Here is a 20725-nt window from a genome sequence, read left to right as displayed (position 1 = left end):
TCTTAGGCTTGCCTCTCTCTCCCTGTGCCATGTTTACTTACATGCAGTTTTCCTCACAGGTTCTCTGGTGGCAAAAGCCTTGCATGAGAAATACCTGGCACTTACTTTGTGTTATCCCACTCCTAATGGGATAGTCCTTACTTTTCTTTTCCTTTCTCAAAGACACTTTAGATCTAATGGCTATATTAGAACAGATTAAGAGCTGGGATTGACCCCGTTTGTCCAGAGTAAAAGCACTTAAGGAGTATTAAAAAGTGGTTGTATGCTCTGTTTACTTGGCCACTCTGGCTCCAATAAACCTCTAGAAATGAAATGGGAAACCAAGTTACCTCTAACAGGATGCTACAACTCTAAAGTATTATTTATTCTTACACGTGACTTTACTTAATGTTCAATAACAGAAACATCACTGAGTCTATGAGAGTGCATTTATAATTGATTTAGCTACTTTATCCAAATGTGTCTAACAAGTTCACAGGAAACAAGTTAGAAGGAAATTTTTGGTGCTGTGTCATTGGTTTCTTTCCTTGATCATAATCTGCTCAGGATTTTTGTCAGAAACTGGGTAAAAGTAAACATTTTTGTCTGTTAAGTTCATAGTTAACCCTGCACTACAAGGAATATCTTGTATTAGAAATTGAAAACAGGATGTGAAAGAGTTGAAGTCTAAGAGACAAATGTAATATAGATAATGTACATTTATTTATTTATTTATTTAGAGACAGTCTAACTCTCGCCCTGAGTAGAGTACTGTGATGCCATAGGCCACAGCAACCTCAAACTCTTGGGTTCAAGTGATCTTGCCTCAGCTTCTGGAGTAGCTTGGATTACAGGCACCCACCACAATGCCCAGCTAAGTTTTGTATTTTTAGTAGAGACAGGGTCTCACTCTTACACTGGCTGGTCTCAGAACTCCTGAGCTCAGGCAGTCCACCTGCTTCAGCGTCCCAGAGTGCTAGGATTATAGGTGTGAGCCAGTGAGCCCGTCCTTACAGATCTATATTTAGGTTAACATAAGCTATTGTATAAGTATACTTGACAGTGATTTACGTGAAAAAAATACATAGATCCTTTAACTGACCACAACCTTAGTATAAGCAGACAGTATGCAGGTTTGCTAAAATTGGTTATGGAGCTTACAAGCAGAACAAGATAGTGATATTACCAGTAAACCAAGTCCTGCTTGTACCTTGTCTTTATGGAAAAGCTTAATGGGATACTTTAGAAGGGATGCAGACTCACTGAAAAGTGTCTGGCTCATAAGAAAGTAACTGTTTGGGTCAGTGATGGAATTGAGGGTCATACCATGGAGGAGAGAAGACTTAGGGCCTCTGTAAAAATGTAATAGGCTGTTATATGATCATTGGGATTCCAAAGAATAAAACTTGGATGGCTGGATAGAAGGTAGCTCAGCATGAGAATATTAGACTGTTTATACAAGGAAGAGACACACAGATGACCTTTTCCCGTTGGTGTTTAGTATAAAAATATTTAGAGAAGTCAAGTAGAAGGAGCCCTTGTAGTCACCTCACTGTCAGCTTTGACTCAGTGTTTCCATTTCTGTGATGTGCTGGAGGACTGAAACAACAGCCCGCTGTTGCTTAGGATACATTCAGGCTGTGGTGAGCTGTTTTTGTTGTGTGTACCATTTTCTCTTCTAAGAGGACATTTATAGAGCTTCCCTATTGGGCTGAATTTGGGGACAAGGCACTTTAAAGGGGTTTGGCTACCCGCATAGCTTCCTTTGGTTGAATGCCAGTCCCTGGTACAGTTAGCAAATTTAATGTGTGGAATATTAAAACCAGCAAGTCCAGGATAGCAAACTTACTTTCTTTAGATAGACAAGGCTCGAGGTATAACTGCTCAGGGAGGGGCATGAGTGTGCATGAGGGTCATGCTCTCTCGCAGTGGAAAGGGCTCTCACCCAAGAGGTGAGTGGAAGGGGCTATCACCCAAGAGGTGAGTGGAAGGGGCTCTCACCCAAGAGGTGAGTGGAAGGGGCTATCACCCAAGAGGAGTATAGATTTTTCCCTGAAGGAGTCCCGATTATAGAAGAAATTATTTTGGGAAGAGTTTCAGCTAGGTGATTTCTCAGGTCTCTTTTAATTTAAAGATTTTGTAAATCTGTAATTCTTGGAATTTTAAGTATTATTTTTATAATGCAGAGAATTTATTATATGGTTGTGTGACTTTATCTTAGGCAACCAACATTACTGATTTTCTTTGGCTTTGAATTCTCTACCTTTAGTAGAGAAATAATTCTCAGATTTATATAGACATTAAATCTCCATATGTTAGGAATAAAGAAGAGAGTAAAATGGTCAATCCTTAAAACTGTCTTAGAGTCAGGGGCAAAGTGTCTGCTTGAAAAACTCCATTCTTCATTATCATTGCTTTACTATAGGCTCATTATGCCAAAAGGAGCTCAGATGGGTTGGAATTGGAATCACCCTGTTTTCATAGAAATAGCTTGGTCCTTTTAAAGTTATTCAGGGGCATCAACTTTGTTCTGTTGATGAATGCTCTGCAACACTTCGCTTCTAGGACGGTCTTCATGTTTAGGGCTGCTTTCCAGGCCCTCACAGCATAGCCACCCACCAGACTAATAATTTTTCTAAAGTGATTCTTTTGTATGCTATGCATCTTATGTATGTGTTCATGAATATTTGATAATCATAAATTATTTAATATTTTAATGTAGTATAGTGATTGGAAGTAAAATTTGGATTAGCCAAACCTGGAATTGAATTTTGGTTTTGTAATTTACTAGTTGTGGACCTTTGGCAATTACTTGAGCCGTACTCTCCACTGTAAATTGAGAATTCCTTTGATATTTAGGCGTGTTTAAGTAAGAACACTCTGCAAAGTTTCCGAAATGTTTGTAAACCAACAGTAGTTGTTATTATACAAATGAGTAATACAAAATGGATGGATAGCCACTATGTACAAGACACTCTTGTAGGCATTGAGCATTCAGCACAAGCAGCAAGAAAAACCCCTCCCTTATGGAGCTTACATTTTAGTGGGAAAGGGAAGATAAAATGTAGATAAAAATGGATGATAAAATATCAGGTAATTCTAAATGTTATAAAGAAAAATAAAGCAGGGTAGGATGGTTGAATGGCTAATTAGGATGGGAAATCAAGGAAGTAACTTTTGTATAGAGAACTGAATAATCTGACTGAATGGATGTGCTAGTTAACTGTCTCTGGGTAACACATCACCCCCAAATTTAGTGGCTTAATAATGGAAGTAACCATTCATTATTTCTCAGTTTCTGTGGGTTAGTAATTTGAGAGTAGCTCTATTGATTGCTTTCAGCTTGAGGTCTCTTATGAAGTTGCTAAGAGATTTGCTGGAGGGTTGCTGATGGTTTGCAGCTAAAAAACCCATTTCTGGGTGGCTAACTCACATGGCTGGCAAATCTCTTTTTCTTTACAAAGGCCATTGCATAATGCTTAAGTATTTTCATGGCACAATGGCTGCCTTCCACCAGAGTGAGCAATTCAAGAGAACAAAGTAGAAACTGCCACCTTTTAGAACCCAGCCTCAAACGTCACTCACAGTCATTTCTGTCACATTCTGTTGGTCACACAGGTCATCCTAGATTCAGTGTGGGAGGGCACTACACAAAGGTCTGAATACCAGGAGGGAAAAACCACAAGGGGACATCTTGGAGGGTTAAGTCATATAAGAATTTTTTGGGGAAGATGGTTCTAGAAATAGAGGATAGTAAATGCAAAGGCAGGAATAAAGGCTGGTCTAGGTAGAGCACAGTGACTAGGAAGAGATGAGGGAGACGAGGCAGACCAAGAGGGCCTGGTTGTGTTGAGAATGGAGTGATTTTTGAGCTAAGGAGTGTATTACTTGATTTACGTCTTTAAAAAATGAGTTTGGGTGTTGAGTGGGGAATTGATTTCATGGGATAAGAAAGGAGGAGAAAATATGGTGGCTTAAGCTCAGGTGGTAGTGGTGGAAGTGATAAAAGTGTTCAGTTCATAACTGTAGTTTTCTTCACCTATAGTTTATTTGACTTAAATTTAAAAATATAATATTTGATATTAGCTAAGATGTTTTGGGCAAAGTGTGAATGTTAATTTTCAATTTCATTAAATTACAATAAAAATTTAAATTTCTGTAATTTGTTCTGATCAAAACAGTCACTCAAAATGCTATACTCTATACTTCTGGAACACAAAGCCTTTATTTTCTTATTTATTTATTTATTTATTTATTGAAACAGAGTCTCTTTTCTCTTTGGGTAGCTCACAACAACCTCAAATGCTTGGGCTCAAGTGATCCTTCTGCCTCAGCCTCCTGAGTAGCTGGGACTATAGGCATTTGCCACAGTGTCACAGTGCTCTGCTAGTTTTTTTTTTTTTTTTTTAGACAGAGCCTCAAGCTGTCCCCCTGGGTAGAGTGCTGTGACATCACAGCTCACAGCAACCTCCAACTCCTGGGCTCAAGTGAGTCTCCTGCCTCCACCTCCTAAGTAGCTGGGACTACAGGCACCCGCCACAATGCCTGGCTATTTTTTGGTTGCAGCCATCATTGTTGTTGGGCGGGCCCGGGCTGGATTTGAACCTGCCACCTTGGGTGTATGTGGCCGGCGCCTTAGCCACTTGAACCACAGGCGCCAAGCTGCTCTGCTAGTTTTTAGTGGAGACAGGGTCTTGCTCTTGCTTAATCTGATCTCGAGCTCCTGAGCTCAGGAATTCCACTGGCCTTAAGTGTTAGGATTATGGGTGTGAGCCACCGTGGCAGGTAACAGAAAGCCTTTAAAATTACTCAGTATTTCTTAATATTTTTATTTCTCTCGAGGGGATGAGGGCTTCTATTTTGCTCATAAAATGATAAAATTAATATACATTTAAACAATATAGAAGTACATATAGGGTAAAAAAAATTAAATTACTGAAAGCTAGGTCTTTTTATCATTTATCACTCATCTTGTGCTTTAGCAATTCATAATCTCCCCCAGAGGAGAACCTCTGCTAGGAGTTTAGTAAAGATCTTACATGATTGTTTTCTGCACAATTACACACAAATGCGTGTACGCACACACAGAGTTTTTCTTTTTAAAGCTTAAACTTATGTACAGCTTGTTCTTTTTCAGTTATAATTGTATCTTGGAGATCTTTATCATGTGTTAAATATGTTGTAATGATTTACATTTAGTTTATACAGAGCATTCTCAGACTAAATGATATTCTGGAGTATTTCTCTTTGTAATGATATAAACTATTATCTGAAAGTTTGGTGCCTAGAATCTTCCATAACAGATGCACATAGTTTCAACTGCATTTAGGAAACCTCTATTCTATAGAGCTTTTTCCCCCTCACCTGTGCTTTGTTCTTTTTGAGTTTCTGGATATATGCATACATAATTATTTTTTCCCTCCATTGTTCTAAAGCATCTTGGCTGTCACTGACACAATGGACCTTAAAAATAGTCTTCTTGAGGGGTGGTGCCTGTGGCTCAAAGGATTAGGCCGCTGGCCCTATATGCCAGAGGTGGTGGGTTCAAACCCAGCCCCGGCCAAAAACTGCAAAAAAAAAAAAAAAAAATCTTCTTGATCAATAAAGTAGAAAATGAGCTTTTAGTAATTTAAAATGATATATTACTATGTGTTTCTGAGCATTTGTTAGAGATCATTGTTTGAGAACTGGGAGAAGCAGTTTATCCAGTGTTGATGATGATCTGAGTCAGAGTGGGACCACACCTACGGTGCATCTTACAAGGGTACATGTGAAATTTACTTGGTGTAGAATATAAATGTCTTAACACAATAATCAGGAAAATGCCATGAAAGCTATGTTGACCAGTTTGATGAAAGCATTTCAGATTGTGTGTAAAACCAGCACATTGTACCCTGTGATTGCATTAATGTACACAGCTATTATTTAATATAATTTTTTTTTTCTTTTTAAGAAAACTATTGTGGGAGCTGGGCTTGTTGGCTCACACCTGTGACCCTAGCACTCTGGGAGGCCTAGGTGGGTGGATTACCTGAGCTCACAGGTTTGAGACCAATCTGAGCCAGAGCAAGACCTTATCTCTAAAAATAGCTGGGCCAACACTGGGGTGGGCATCTTTAGTTTCAGTGGGCATCTTTAGTTTCAGCTACTTGGGAGGCTGAGGCAAGAGAATTGTTTGAGCCCAGAGAGTTTGAGGTTGCTATGAGCTAAGACAACATAGGCACTTTCCCACGGGTGACAAGGTGAGACTCTGTCTCCAAAAAAGAAAGAAAAGAAAAGAAAGCTATTTTGTTTTGTGAATAGAAAGCAAAATTTCCAAGTATTAAAGGATAAGAAATTTCTTCTTAGGTAAAAAGTTTGCTGGTTTACCAGTTGGATACAACTTAATGAAGCTCTCTTAATAATTGTGACTCTTTGGAGTATTTGGTCATACTAGAGGATATTCTCTTTCTATAAACTTTAAAATAATATTCTGACTTAATTATGTTGTTCTTTTTTCTTTCCAGAAAATATCTGTATGTCACATCTTCTTTTAAAGGAGTATTTCGAAATGAAGTTAAAAAGGCAGAAGAAGCAGTGAAAATTGGTATATGATTGTCCAAGCCTACATTATTGTTCATTCATTCAGCAGATGTTAATTGTGCAGTTATTCTGAGACATACACCACTCCAGGCATTGTAGGAGCTTCAGTTAATCAAACGTATTTCCTACCTCTAAGGAAATTCATAATATATTTTTTCCATCTCTGATTTTGTTTAATTATGATATTACTTATTATTACAAATATTGATCCTGAACACACTTGGGACTAGATTGACGTATATTAGAAACCCCAATTGTCATGGTGCTGGGCTGGGTCATTCTGGAGACCAGCACTGCATCCACTTGAAGAACACACTCTACACATTTACTCCTCCCATCGCAGGGACAGGACTGCCTTTCTCCAGTCATCTGATGGTGAGAAGTAGCTCCATGCTTTGTAGATTTTAAAGCATTTTCTGGCAGCTAAAGGTTCACTCAGGACTTGAATTGATGATTTATATGTATACTCATGCCCTGTAAGTTGTCATGCTTAAGTGGAAGCCCCATAGAATGAAGACTTAAAATGCATAGAAGGTGTGAAAGGAACATAGGGTCTCTTGAGATTGTGGTCTGTATTGTGTTCTCACTGGTCATGGCTGTATGTATGGAAAATACTGACTTAAAAATGCTTGAAAGACTTGTACGGTATTATATAACTGTTCTGCTTCCAGCTGAACTTGTGTTGAAAGAAGCACAAATTGAAGAAAACCGGTCTGACGAGACCTCTTTACCTTTTGCCAAGGTATGATGTGAAAAGAGTAGTCTTCCTAAATGACACATAATGTCATTTTCTTTTTCCTGTTCATAGTTCTCTCTCATCATTTACCTCCTAAACTTTTAAGCACAGTTAAGCGCAGAGGAGGGAGAGGAAACTGAGCAAATTTTGGGAAAGCTGATACTGAGAACAAAGATGAACAAAAGGTGGGATGAATTGAAACAGTAGCAAAGAGCATCACAACCACTTTCTTTGAAATGAATAGAAAAGTAATATGAGAAAAGGAGAAAATAATAAAAAGCTAGCAGGAAAAAAAGTAGCTTATCAAGTCTTCTTGAAAATAATCTATTCAAATTTTAGCTCTCTATGGACCCAAATAAATGAGGAAAGCGAGGAGAGGACTAATAAGCAATGCTTTCTTAGTGCTAGGAATTATAGTCTGTAATTATGAATATTAATAACAATGCTTCTAGCTTACAAAGCTCTTTTCTTAGGATTTGCTCCACGTGGTTTATAAACATTCTTTGTAATACTTGCAATGTCGCCACAAGTGAGTTAAGTTATAAAGAACTATTATTATTAATTATAATGCATTGCAACTAAGAGAAAAAGAGTATTTCTGCAGGACATGTTAAGTCTGCTAACTTTTACCAAAAATATGGTGCAAAGCTTTCCACCATGGCAAATCATTAAGCCACACATTTATTTGCTTACATACAAAGGGATAAATAGAAATATGGAGAAGAATGCTTTATTTCACCTTTTCTTCATTCTCTTCTGTAGATTAAATACATGCATTCTTTCAGTGATTTGCCCTTAAACTTTTTAGGACCAATACTATGTCTGATATAGAGCTCTTATATCTAAGAGTCACGAGTAAGGGATGAAATCAAAATATAGCATGTGGCAATGCCCCAAAGGTAAGGCTATCCATGGCTTTCCCCAAATTCTCATACTTTTTTAAATTTATTTTTTCAAATTAAAGGCAATTGGTTTAATTGGTTATTGATGGTTATTGATGTTTTTGGTTGTTGATGTTTTTGTAGTTTTTGTCTCTAAGAAACCAATTCCCTTTGCTTAATGTATTTGACAAGGGAAACAGACTCTTTCTAATAGGTCAGGACCTTGCTTCCTTCTTGCCATTGCTTATTACTTCTTCCTGCCTCTTTACTCTCTGCTCCAAGGGCACTACCAGGCCCGGTGGCAAAGTCTTTGACCAGTTTGCTTTGTTGCTCTGACACATCATCGCTCTGGCTTCTTTAAGTTAGACAAGAGAGCAAAGTAGAGTGACCTGAATTTTTGACCCCTTAAATTCCTCCAGACAATTGAATTTGAAATGAAACACTTGCCATCCATTTCCCATTTTCTTTTACTTGAAAGCCAAGGAAAATATTGTTTAATCAGTAGTATACTCATCAAAAGAGAGGCCTACCTTTCACATCAGGTGTATGAAGGACGTTAAAAGTCTGTTCCCATGTGTGAGAATGGTAATGAATGATTCCTCTTCTGCCGGGTTAGAGGGAGCATACTAGAATAGGGTAGTGAATCAATCAATATATCAGATTAATAGAGTAGATAAGAAAGACATCTGGGCACTCTGAAAGGAACACAGCCTAGAGATGGGATATTCTATAAAAGGAAAGTTTGGAGAGTTTTAGTTAGAAGTAATCAGGATTTAATATGGAGGAGACATTTTCTTTTGGCTACTTTTTTAATTGATTATTTTAAAATCAACTAAATGTTTAATTTTTTTTCCTGAAAGAATACTTAGTGATCTCATGAGTGAGCATTTCTTATTCTCCTAGACAAAAACCAGAGCTAAGGTATATTGAATAACTCACCCAAGTTTTCACATAGTTTTTGCCAAAGCCACTATGCCATTTTGGGGAGTAAAGCTTCTTTCTCTAAAAGATGGAGAGGACATCAGAGTATGTACAGAAGGAGAACGGTGGGCTGGGATTTTTTTTGTCTTCTTAGCTGTTAGGGTTAATCATTTATAAAGTATTGAGTATTTACTATGCTAGAATTACATAAGGCAATGTGAGATACTGTTTCCTTTGAAACATCTGGATAATAGGGTAATGTCAGTGGGCCTTTCACTACTTCAGTGGCATTAAGTGTTTTCCCAACCCAATGTACCTCTCCAGGATGTATTACAGAGAGCTTTGGATGATGTAGAAGCAAAGCACAAGCACCTTAAAGAGAAGCAGAGGTAAGGCATAAGGTTTTATGTTTGCAACAATTCTCTGTGCTACATTAAAACGAATTCTGATTTCTAAGTAGGCAGATTTGGTGCTTATTGTGACAATTTCTTTTTTTCAACTTGTGACAGCTTATAATATGAATCTTAATATGGTCAAGATGCCCCAACCAAGATAAACAATTTAAAATATTTACAAAGTGTATGTATATGTGCATGTATGTCTCTATATTATGTTAAAACTTCAGGAAAAAAAGTTAAAAATTAGGCCAGCATTTGGTTGTGTGGGCTGAGGAAGATGTCTAGCTGAAGAAGTAGACTTCTCAGGGGATCAGGCTGACAACTTACTTTTCCTCTGTGTCCTTTGCCATTTATTTATTTATGAGGCAGAGTTTTACTGTGTCGCCCTTGGTGGAGTGCTGTAGTGTCACAATTCACAGCAACCTCTAACTCTTGGCTTTAAGGGATTCTCTTGCCTCAATCTCCCAAGCAGCTGGGCCTATAGACACCTGACACAACACCCAGCTATTTATTTGTTGTAGTTGTCATTGTTTAACGGGCCTGGGCCGGGTTCTAACTCACCTGCCTTGGTGTATGTGGCCGGTGCCCTAACCACTGAGCTATGGGTGCCAAGCCCTCCTTTGCCATTTAATTTCTGGAGGGTTGGTCCTCATTTCCTTGTTTTCAAATAGCTTAAAATTTCAAATAGGAAATAACATTAGTAATTACATTACTTTAAAATAACAATAATAAGACTCTATCAAAAATAGTCATATGTTGCTTAACAATGGGATATATTCTGAAAAGTGTGTCATTAGGCTGTGTTGTGATGATGCAAATATCATAGAGTATACTTAAACCTAGATGGTATAGCCTACTACAAACTTAAGCTATATGGCACACGTAGCCTATCCCTTCTAGGTTGCAACTCCATAAAGCATGTTACTTCATTAAATGCTATAGCCAATTTGTAACACGATGGTAAATATTTGTGTATCCAGATATATCTCAACATAGAAAAGGTATGGTAAAATTATGATGTTGTCATCTAATGGAGCAACTATTGTATATGTCGTCTGTTGTTGACTAAAATGTTGTTTTATGGATTTTTTTTTTTTTATGTGGTTGACTTGCTGTCTGACTCAGGTGCTAAATGAATTAAACTGAAAATAATCATTGCTGCTCAAGTAAGGCCAGACTTTGAAACCTGTGATATCTTTAAGAAACTATTTTTTAGAGAAGTATGATAAGTTTTCACATTATTTTCGATGAACCATGAATCAGCAGATAAAAATAACATTTCTCAAAACTTAAATTTAAATGTCAATTATGAATTTATCAAAATAAGTAAAAATTTAAATGTTATTTATACATTTATCAGAATATTTAAAATAAATGTCACAGGAATTTTAAGAAGCAAAGTCTTCTTTAAAGCATTGAGAGAGACAAACTTTATTGAAACACGTTTACTGTATGAGACAATTAATGCAGTGAAATATATGCCCTACCTGTCTATATTTTATTAGCATTAATGTCAGTTGCCATGACCCTGGTTTTACAGTAGAATTTTATTTTTTCAAAATTTGAAGAAAAACAGTATGCTACTTAGTATCTCAGAGTGGCTATGTCATATGCTGTGATACTCTGTTTGGGAGTCTCCTACACAATCAGTACTCAGAGTTAGGTTTTTATTATTGGGTAGAAATCTTTTAGAAAATGATCCATATTGATCCATATACATTTAATCTTAGATGCATTTAATAAATAAATAACATATTAACACATCAAAAACTTCCTAAGTCTAATGTACTGCGTATATAATATTCACATAAAAGGAGTGATGTAACTTTATCATTGTCCTTTAATGACAGATTCATTTTGTCAGTTCAGTTAAGTATATTATGTCAATTATAATTGCACACGATCATGAACCTGCAAAGAAAAGGTTGTGTTTATGAAGGGAGGGGAGGTATAGGGCGAATGCAAGGGAAGAAAAGCTCAGGGGAAGAATTTGGTGCCATATTTGTATTTGGGAAAGGAAAATTGTATTTGGTGCCATTCTTGGTTGGGAAAGGAAAAATAACATTTGTTAGGTACCTAATCTGTTCCAGGTTTATTTATAGATAGATAGATAGATTTTTTTTTTTTTTTTTTGAGACAGAGCCTCAAGCTATCACCCCTGGGTAGAGTGCTGTGGTATCACAGCTCATAGCAACCTCCAACTCCTGGGCTTAAGTGATTCTCTTGCCTTAGCTTCCCAAGTAGCTGGGACTACAAGTGCCCGCCACACTGCCCGGCCATTTTTTGGTTATAGTTGTCATTGCTGTTTGGCAGGCTGGGGCTGGGTTCAACCCCGCCAGCTCTGGTGTATGTGGCTGGTGCTTTAGCCACTTGAGCTACAGACGCCGAGCCTCCCGCTTTATATTTAACATTATCTCTTTTAGTTTTCATGACTTCCCAAGTGGCTAAGTGGGTGTTACTCTGATTTCTCAGATGAGACAGAAAGTTTGAGAGGCACATCCATAGTCACATGGTGGTTACAAAGCTGAGCTTGTGTTTGAAGTCAGGTCTGCCTCTCACATTTGGGCACTCCCTGCAGCCTCCTGTTACTGTAGTTGTTTCTATCATATTCTGCTATTTCTCAATTTCTAGTTTTATAATTTTAATAGTAAAAATAATAGAAAACAATATAGAAGATGTCGAGTCAAAAAAATAGGAGCTCATATCTGTTGCCCTCAAACTTGCTTTATTAACTTTTATTTACCTTTTCTTTTGAAAAGGTTAGAGAGAAAGCCAAACAATATCTTTTGGAATATTCCAATGTACGTGGGATATTTGGAGACTTGAGAACATGCTGAAAGTTAGAAATCACATCTACTGTTAGAAATACCTAAAATTAAAAATAGCGAAGTCATCATTTAAAAAAAAATGCTGTAATGGACATATTTAGACCAGTTAACATTTCAGAACCCTTCTGGTATTTTTTAGTTCTTACAAATTTAAATTGGCAGACTTGTTTTTGAATCCACAAGTGTACGTGTTTGGTATAGTCAGGGCATCATATTAATACAGAATACCTGCTACGCAGAGATACTGATTGTAACCTAACAGGTTTTGCAAAAATCTAGGCATTGTTTATCTATTCCTTAATTATTTTCTATTTTGTAAACTATATTTATTAAAGACACTTTTTTTTAACTTTTCTAAATATAACCCTAGAGAATTAAAGAAAGCAAGAACACTCTCCGTGTTCTTTGGGGTGAACATAGAAAACCGAAGCCAAGCTGGAATGTTCATTTACAGTAACAACCGTTTGATCAAAATGCATGAGAAAGTGGGCCCCCAGCTGAAACTGAAGTCCTTGTAAGTATGTTTTTGTTTTCAGACGTACAAGCAGGGAGAAGGAGGTGGCAGTGAGATTCTGTCTGTGGAGTGAGATGAGAGATTAATCGTGGTGGGAGCAGGTGTCATATTCTCTGCTCACCCTTCCTGTCAATGCACAGGCATTAATCTACCTAATTTATAAAACCAGTGAAGCTGCCTGTCTGCTCTAAGGAAAAAGCATATTTTTGAATACATTCCTTGAACAACTTGAGGTTTTACCATGTCTTGTGCTATTAATTTAGGTTAAATTTTTAACGTTTTATCAGTTTACAAATAATACAATCATATTTTTAAATTTTAGAAGAGAAAGGAAAGAAAAATCCAGTCTTGTAAAGCCATTCTGTTAAAATTTTGTGTAGCCCATGCATGTGTGAGGTCTTGCCAGTTATCTGCATAAACTTGTTTTATTAAGATTCTCCTGCCTATTTGAATTCTAGAGCAATACATTCTAGTGCTTTCCCAATGGTCTGAAACTCCACAAGCTGGTTTCATCAATTATGTAGAGTCCTGAAGGGACATAAAGAAAAGGACAGAGCCAGATCTGTGAACCATGACCAGAAGGTCAGAGGAGTGTCCATCTTGTTTTCTCAATCTCAAGGAATTAGCACTTCATTCATTGACCCACAAGGACTTATATGTATCATGTGCCACTATGCTAGGTAGTGTGCAAACACTGCAGACAAAACTGTCAAGACTTACTTTTGGCTAAGGAACTTACAGTCTAGTGAAGGGACAAGCATATAAACACACATTTTTTATATTATGGAAACAAGAATGATCTTTTAAAATCTAAGTTAGTTAACTCGCTTGTTTAAAACCCTAGTGCATTTAGAATAGAACTACTCACCATAGTCTTATATCTGGCCTCTGCCTGGCTCTGGGACCTCCTCTTGCCTCCCATATTCTACTCTTTATGTATTTCCTGTCCCTCAGACCTCCTAACTTCATTCTTTTTTTTTTTTTTTTACAGAGCCTCAAGCTGTCCCCCTGGGTAGAGTGCTATAGCATCACAGCTCACAGCAATCTCCAACTCCTAGGCTCAAGCGAGTCTCCTGCCTCTGCCTCCCAAGTAGCTGGGACCACAGGCGCCCACCACACCTGGCTATTTTTTGGTTGCAGCCATCATTGTTGTTTGGTGGGTCTGGGCTGGATTCGAACCTGCCACCTTAGGTATGTGTGGCTGGCACCTTAGCCTTTTGAGCCACAGGCACCGAGCCCTAACCTCATTCTTCTGTTATGGCCTTGGCACTTGCTATTCCTTCAGCCTTGAACCTTCTGTTCTTAGATCTTCTTGCTGCTGGCCCTAGGGTGCCATTAAGCCATGAAGCTTAAAGCCGTCTTCCCAGTAAAATCTTTTTCTTTGATTGTCTAAGTAAAATTGGTGGCCAGGCACGGCCAGGCCACTTATAATCCTAGCACCTGGGAGAGGATTGCTTGAACTCAGGAGTTCAAGACCAGGCTGAGCAAGAGCAAGACCCATCTCTCCTAAAAAATATATAGAAAAACTAGCCGAGCATGATGGTGCATGCCTGTAGTCCCAGCTACTCGGGACGCTGAAGCAAGAGAATCACTTGAGCCCAAGAGTTCGAGGTTGCTGTGAGCTAAGATGGCACCATAGCATTCTACCCAGGGTGAAAAAGTGAGATTCTGTCTCAAAATGATAATAATAATTGGCCACTGCTTTCACCCTGCCATCTCGTTGCTTTTCATGTATTATAGCACCTGTGTTATGTTCCTTATACCACTGATCATCTGAAATGGTCTTGTACCTTTATCTGTTTTTTGGCTTCAAGACTGTTACTATGTGGGAAAAAACTTCAAAAGCAGGGACTTTGTCTTTGTGGTTTATCATTGTATTCCTTGTGTTTGGGCCATGGCCAGGTGCTGAGCTTGAATGAATGAATGAATGAATGCTATGTTAAGTGGCGCCCATTAGATGGAAAAGGAACAGTTGGAAGGGCAGCAAGCCAAACTACGGAAGTCAAGTCAAGATTCCTGGAAGAAGTGATTCCCAAATTTAGACTATGGAAGGAATAATGAAAGGAAAGTAGGGTAGATGAGGAAAGTGGTGGACAAAGGCAGGGGCCCCAAATTGAGAATGCTTGACATTTGTGCTGTGGCAGTGTCAGTGAGGAGCCCTGAAGGCTTAGACAACTGGGTACTCTTTCCCCAAACAAGTTATGTCACCAAGCAGAATATCCCAGCTATGTGCATCACATGCCACTAAGAAAGTGAGAAAAAAGTATCCCTTTGGGATAACCCAACCTGTATGGCTCCTTAGTAGAATTCATGGAGCATCTGTGGATCTCTGCAATAATCAGAGAAAACCAACCTGACAAGTGAAGTGAGGACAAAGAAGGTGACTCTTTGGCCTGGCTGGTATCATAGAGGATTATGCCTTTTTATTGCAGTAAGGCACCATTGAGGGTGTTTAATGCTGACAGGCCTCTCCATCCCACCTATCCTGTCTCGTCATTAAGATGATAGTTTTGAAAAAGCAGTCTTTTTCAATAATGATTTGCTAAAGGACCAAATACACTTAGGATTACCATAGATTTATGATAACAAAATTAGATACCTTATTAAACTCTGACATGGTCCAGACCAAGTAAGTGAATTTCTTTGTGAAAAAATTGATTTCAAATGCCTAGAATAGATTTAATATTTTTTCTTTAGCCAAATTTTACAAAATTTATATATGCATTTATTCCCTCAGACTTGGTGCAGGCGTGGTTGGAGTTATTAATGTACCCTTGGAGGTCATGGAACCATCCCATAATAAACAGGAGTTTCTCAATGTCCAAGAATATAATCATCTACTAAAAGTCATGGGACAGTACTTGGTCCAGTACTGTAAGGACACCGGGATCAGTGAGTATTCAATGTTCATAGTAAGAGATATTTAAAGAGGGATCAACTTGTGTGGTTTCTGTAAGCTGAAATGATTACGTTGATTTAGGAACCCCTGAAAAAGATTTTCTGTTTTTAAAACATAAGAGAAGTGAGAAGGATGCCAATAGTTCAGAATATTTTCTAGAATATTACATGAAAAATAAAGCAGCAGCTTAGAATTAATAAGGAGAGGGCAATCAGAGAGCAGTGTGAAGTGGTAGCTGGCCATGGAGGAAGGAAGTAGAAGGTTGCTACAAGGAGACTGAAAAACTCTCAAAGGACACTGACGCTCTACTGTGTAAGAGCACGTAGTCCCATGTAGACCCTAGTGGCTCTATGGCACTGTACTATACTGTGGAATAATAACTATTGACCGTGGGTAACTGTAGATATGATAAGCTTTGTTTTATATATTTGGCAATTCTTGAGTGTGTTAGTTCCAGGAAGATATCAATTAAAAATCACTAAAATAAATGATGTTTGGAGACTTAAAAAGATAAACTTCACTTATCTGGATAACTTGACTTATTCTGATCACCTCACTGCTAGTGATAACTGAACAATGAGATTGTGCACTATGCATTAATTATATAAACCTTTTCTTAAGTGATGCAGACATAGGCCTTCATTTGTGGAAAGAAATAGACAAGCTACAATGTATTTGTTTAATGATTTGCATGAGGTATGTATAATTCATGCATATCAAAAAATATGTCTCTACCCTTGGGACAAGCTAAAATCTTATTACTGCTCCACTTGATGTTGTAATTTTAGAATTTTTTTTTATCTTTTGTATTCACCCTGCTTGGACTTAAGATTTTCTCGCCAGGGAAAAGTATAACACAGGAGAAAAAAATAAAAGAGGAATGAAGTTGAAAGGTCAGATTTCCTACCAAAGTTGGGTTTTCACGTCATGGTTTAAAACCTTTTCAGAATGTGATCTGTGGACCAGTAGTGCTGGCATTACCTGGAGCTTGTTAGACATGCAGCATCTCAGGCCCCACCTGAGACCTACTGAATTAAAATCTGCATTTTCACAAGGCTTCAGGTGATTTGCATACACTTTCAAGTTTCAGAAGTATACTCAGAAAGCCCGTATTACAGGGCACATAATTTTAGTGAAAGTGTTTGGGTACACTTTTTACATTATAAATAAAAGATGCAGTCTTTATATTGCTAAAACTCCGATGTGTTTTTATGGAAAACTGGGTCCTTGTAAAAACTGAATCAGCAGAAGTGGTGAGTTTAATGACTTTGTGTCAATTATCAAATGTGCATTTACTTTTGGCCTGGTTGATGCTAAGAATTCCAGAAATACTTTTCCTGTGGTGAGTCTGACCTCACCTCACTGTCTGCTGCTGTGGGTTCTGAAGCTTTATGTTCCTTACAATAAAATGGAAATACTAATCATTAGCTTTGGGAAGTAGGGAAAGAAGGACAAACAAAATGTGGGGAAGAACGTGAAATAAAATTTGGGTTTGAACACAACCAATTATGTAGAAATTTATTACTGAACTTTTCTAAAATCAGAGTTGAGCTGATGTGATAAAAATAAATATATGGTATGATAAGCATAATTTTTTCCCAGCAGAATTCAAAACATAGTTCCTCAGTTGGCAAAGAGGCTAAAAATCATTTGATCCAGTCACCTTTAATGTCCTCTGCCTCACTGCCATTTTAATTCTGAATGAGGGCCTTCATGACAAAAATAATTGCTAACTCTCGAGGCAGCCTGTGCATCTCTGTACAGCTCTGTAAAAAAATACATCTTCATATTAAATCCAACTGTACTTCTTGTATGTTTGAGTGTTCTAGGATTAATAAATCCAACATAGTCTGTCCACTCTGGTAATTTACAGTCTAGCAGGGTGCTATGGTCTGAGTGTTTGAGCCCCTTCAAAATTACTATGTTGAAATTCTTTTTTTTTTTGAGAGAGAGTCTTACTGTGTTGCCCTAAGTATAGTGCCTTAGTGTCACAGCTCACAGCAACCTCAGACTCTTGGGCTTAAGCAAATCTCTTGCCTCAGCCTCCCAAGTAACTGGGACTATAGGCACCCACCACAAGGCTAAGCTATTTTTGTTGTTATTGTTGTTGCAGTTGTTATTGTGTTTAGCAGGCCTGGGCCAAGTTCAAATCCGCCAGCCCCAGTGTATGTGGCCGGCACCCTAACCACTGAGCTACAGGCCCCGAGCCTCCTATGTTGAAATTCTAACCCCTGAGATGAGGGTATTAGAAGGTGAGACCTTTGAGGGGTGATTAGGTCATGTGAGTGCTGCCTTTGTGATGGGGATTAGTGAATCTATAAAGGAGGCCCAAGAGAGAGCTCTCATCTCATCCACCATGTGAAGTTAGAGTGAGAAGATACCCATCTGTGAACCAGGAAGCCAGCCCTCACCAGATTCCGGAATCATCCAGTACCTTGATTTTGGACTTCCTAATCTCCAGAACTGTAAGAAAGAAATTTCTGTTGTTTATAAGCCACCAAGTTTGTGGCATTTTGTTATAGCAACCTGGATGGACTGAGAGACAGGATAACACCATTTGACAATTAGAAATAGGAATGGTGCCCAACAGAGAAGATGAAAGCTGCAGAAGCCAGGGGCTAGGGCCCAGAGAAGGGCCCCCTGGGGAAGTGGTATTTCCTAAAGGATGAGGAGAAGTTAGCCAGGCCTACTTAGTTCTTACCACTTGGGGCCATGAAGGATTGATCTAAAGCCTTTCCAAATGACAGCCCTCCAGATGTTTACATATGAAATTGTATCTCTATTCAGTCTTGTTTTATCTTGACTAACATTTCCAAGTTCTATTACTATTATTTATTCAACATGGTTTTAGATCTATTCACCATTCTAGCATTATATCACTTCGAAACAAAATATTTGTGATGAAACCTGAACAGCCTTAGTTGAAATAGGCTCATCTTTCTTTTGAGTTGTTGTAATCCTGTTGGTGCAGCCTAATAATTTGTTAGCTCCAGTAAGCACATATTGACCCTCAGTATCTGAATTACCAAAGTTTTCAACAAAATTTTTAAAATGTGGTCTTGTGAAACCATACCTCTCTTTACTTATTTTTTCCAGTAAGTGTTTTGAACTCCAATGTGGAATCATAAATCTGTCCTTACTAAAATGAATCAACTTGTTAGGGTCTATTCTTTCAGGTTATCAAGTCTTTCTTTTGAATCTGATGCTGACTTCTAACTAATGTGTTATATCTCCAGATTTATGTGAAGTCTAGCTCATATTTTCTCTATGGATTCATGTAAATCTTGTTGCATAGGTCAAGAAAATCAAACAGTGTGGCTCCGCTAATGAACTCCAGTGAGGTGAAAATGGTGGTATAGGGCATTGGGTGAGGATATTCAATTGCAAGTTTTCCTAATTGTGCTGTCTCCTAACTCATGTCAGTTTCCTAGTTTGTGCATAATTTTGAAAGTGAGGAATAATATTTGTTAGATGAATATTTTCTTTTGTTTATTGTTGGTAGTTCATTGAAGGTACAAAGAACCAGGTTACACTGATTGCACTTGTTAGGTAAAGTCCCTCTTAAAATTATGTCCTGTTAATGAATATTTTCTTTAAAAAGAAACTAATACCTGGATATAGTTGTCTGCACACAACAAAACTGTTTCCTTTTTGATGGACTTTAGTCTCTAAAATCTCAGGAAGGCGCTACAGGAAAAATGAAATATAACATCTCTGCTGGGGATACACATTAAGTGAGGAGGCTTAGGTAAATACTAAAAGGTGAGAAAATGAGGCAAAGTTATCTTAAGATGCAGGCAGAGAAATAATTTATGTATTCTTTTTATTCTGGTTTTGAAGTTACAGATTTTTATCTTATGTTTTTATTTTAAGATTCTGAATTATATGTTTTATGCTTTACCTTTAAGTTTATTATGTTATTATGGGCTAAATTTTGTTCCTCTTAAGTTCATATACTGAATCGCTAATTCCCAGTACCTTGGAATATGACTTTACTGGGAGATAGGGCCTTTGCACAGGTAATTAAGTTAAAATGGAGTCATTGTGGGGGGGACCAATCTGACTAGTGTCCTGGGAAGAAGAGGAAATTTAGACACAAAAAGAGTCACCTGTGTATAGTTACATACAAAGGAAAGACCATGTGAGGACAAAATAAGAAGATGGCCATCTGCAAGCAAAGTAGAAAAGCCTCAGAAGAAACCAAGCCTGCCAGCTGCCTCCAGTATAGTGAGAAAATATATGTCTGTTCAACCACCTGGTCTGTGGAATTTGGATTCTTACAGTTTGATTTTTCTCTGCCGTACCCAAGTTAAGACCTCAGGACTCTCCTTACCAGCCTGGTTATGTGTACCTTAGTAAAGAGGCGTAAGTTATAGTAAATGACTCTGAACATAAAACAGTGCAATCAGAGATGTGATAGACCACATGCGGATGAAAGGTAATAAAATGTACTATATATGGGAGCACAGTTTGGTAAACAGTTCAATTCAATGTAATAAAGCAGCTCACGATGCATTTTAAAGTAACATGTTGAGCTAACATGTAAACCTTCTTGCATTATGGCATTAATCACAATGTTAAGGAATGTATTTGAAAATTCTGTTTTAAACACTTGCTTACAGAGCTCACAGTTTGTTAAATGACTTCATTCACTGTAATAAAACAGCTCACAGTGCATCTTTGAGTAAAAAAAAATTGTATTATATATGGGATTTATACTAAAGGACTAGATTATAGCTACTCTTGCCACAAAAACAAAAAACCATGTGAGTTGATGGATATATTAATTTGCTTTACTATAGTAATCTTTTTATTATCTGCATGTATCCATAACATCATGTTGTATACATAACAAAATTTACTTAAAAAATATTAATTATTCCAATCCGTAGGAAAGAAAAACAGTGCATCAGAATTAAGCATAAATTATATTAATAAAAATCAAATATGAATTTTTAGGCTTTTAAGAGCTTTAAGTTAGGCTTGG

The 20725-nt window shown here is 37.6% G+C and overlaps 1 protein-coding gene across 1 annotated transcript in view; it reads left to right on the top strand.

Annotated features, from left to right (window-relative positions):
- The window catches only part of MORC1 (MORC family CW-type zinc finger 1), a 156371-nt gene that overhangs the window by 40191 nt on the left and 95455 nt on the right, over positions 1–20725 (top strand). Inside the window, 5 exon segments of the mRNA XM_012810371.2 lie at positions 6486–6565; positions 7233–7303; positions 9424–9488; positions 12696–12839; positions 15577–15731. Of these exon segments, the coding sequence (XP_012665825.1) occupies positions 6486–6565; positions 7233–7303; positions 9424–9488; positions 12696–12839; positions 15577–15731 (515 nt within the window).

Source organism: Otolemur garnettii, unplaced genomic scaffold (genome assembly GCF_000181295.1).
Source record: "Otolemur garnettii isolate 467f Iridium unplaced genomic scaffold, OtoGar3 scaffold00131, whole genome shotgun sequence".
NCBI classification, from domain to species: Eukaryota; Metazoa; Chordata; class Mammalia; order Primates; family Galagidae; genus Otolemur; species Otolemur garnettii.
This window is presented reverse-complemented; position numbering and strand designations above follow the sequence as displayed.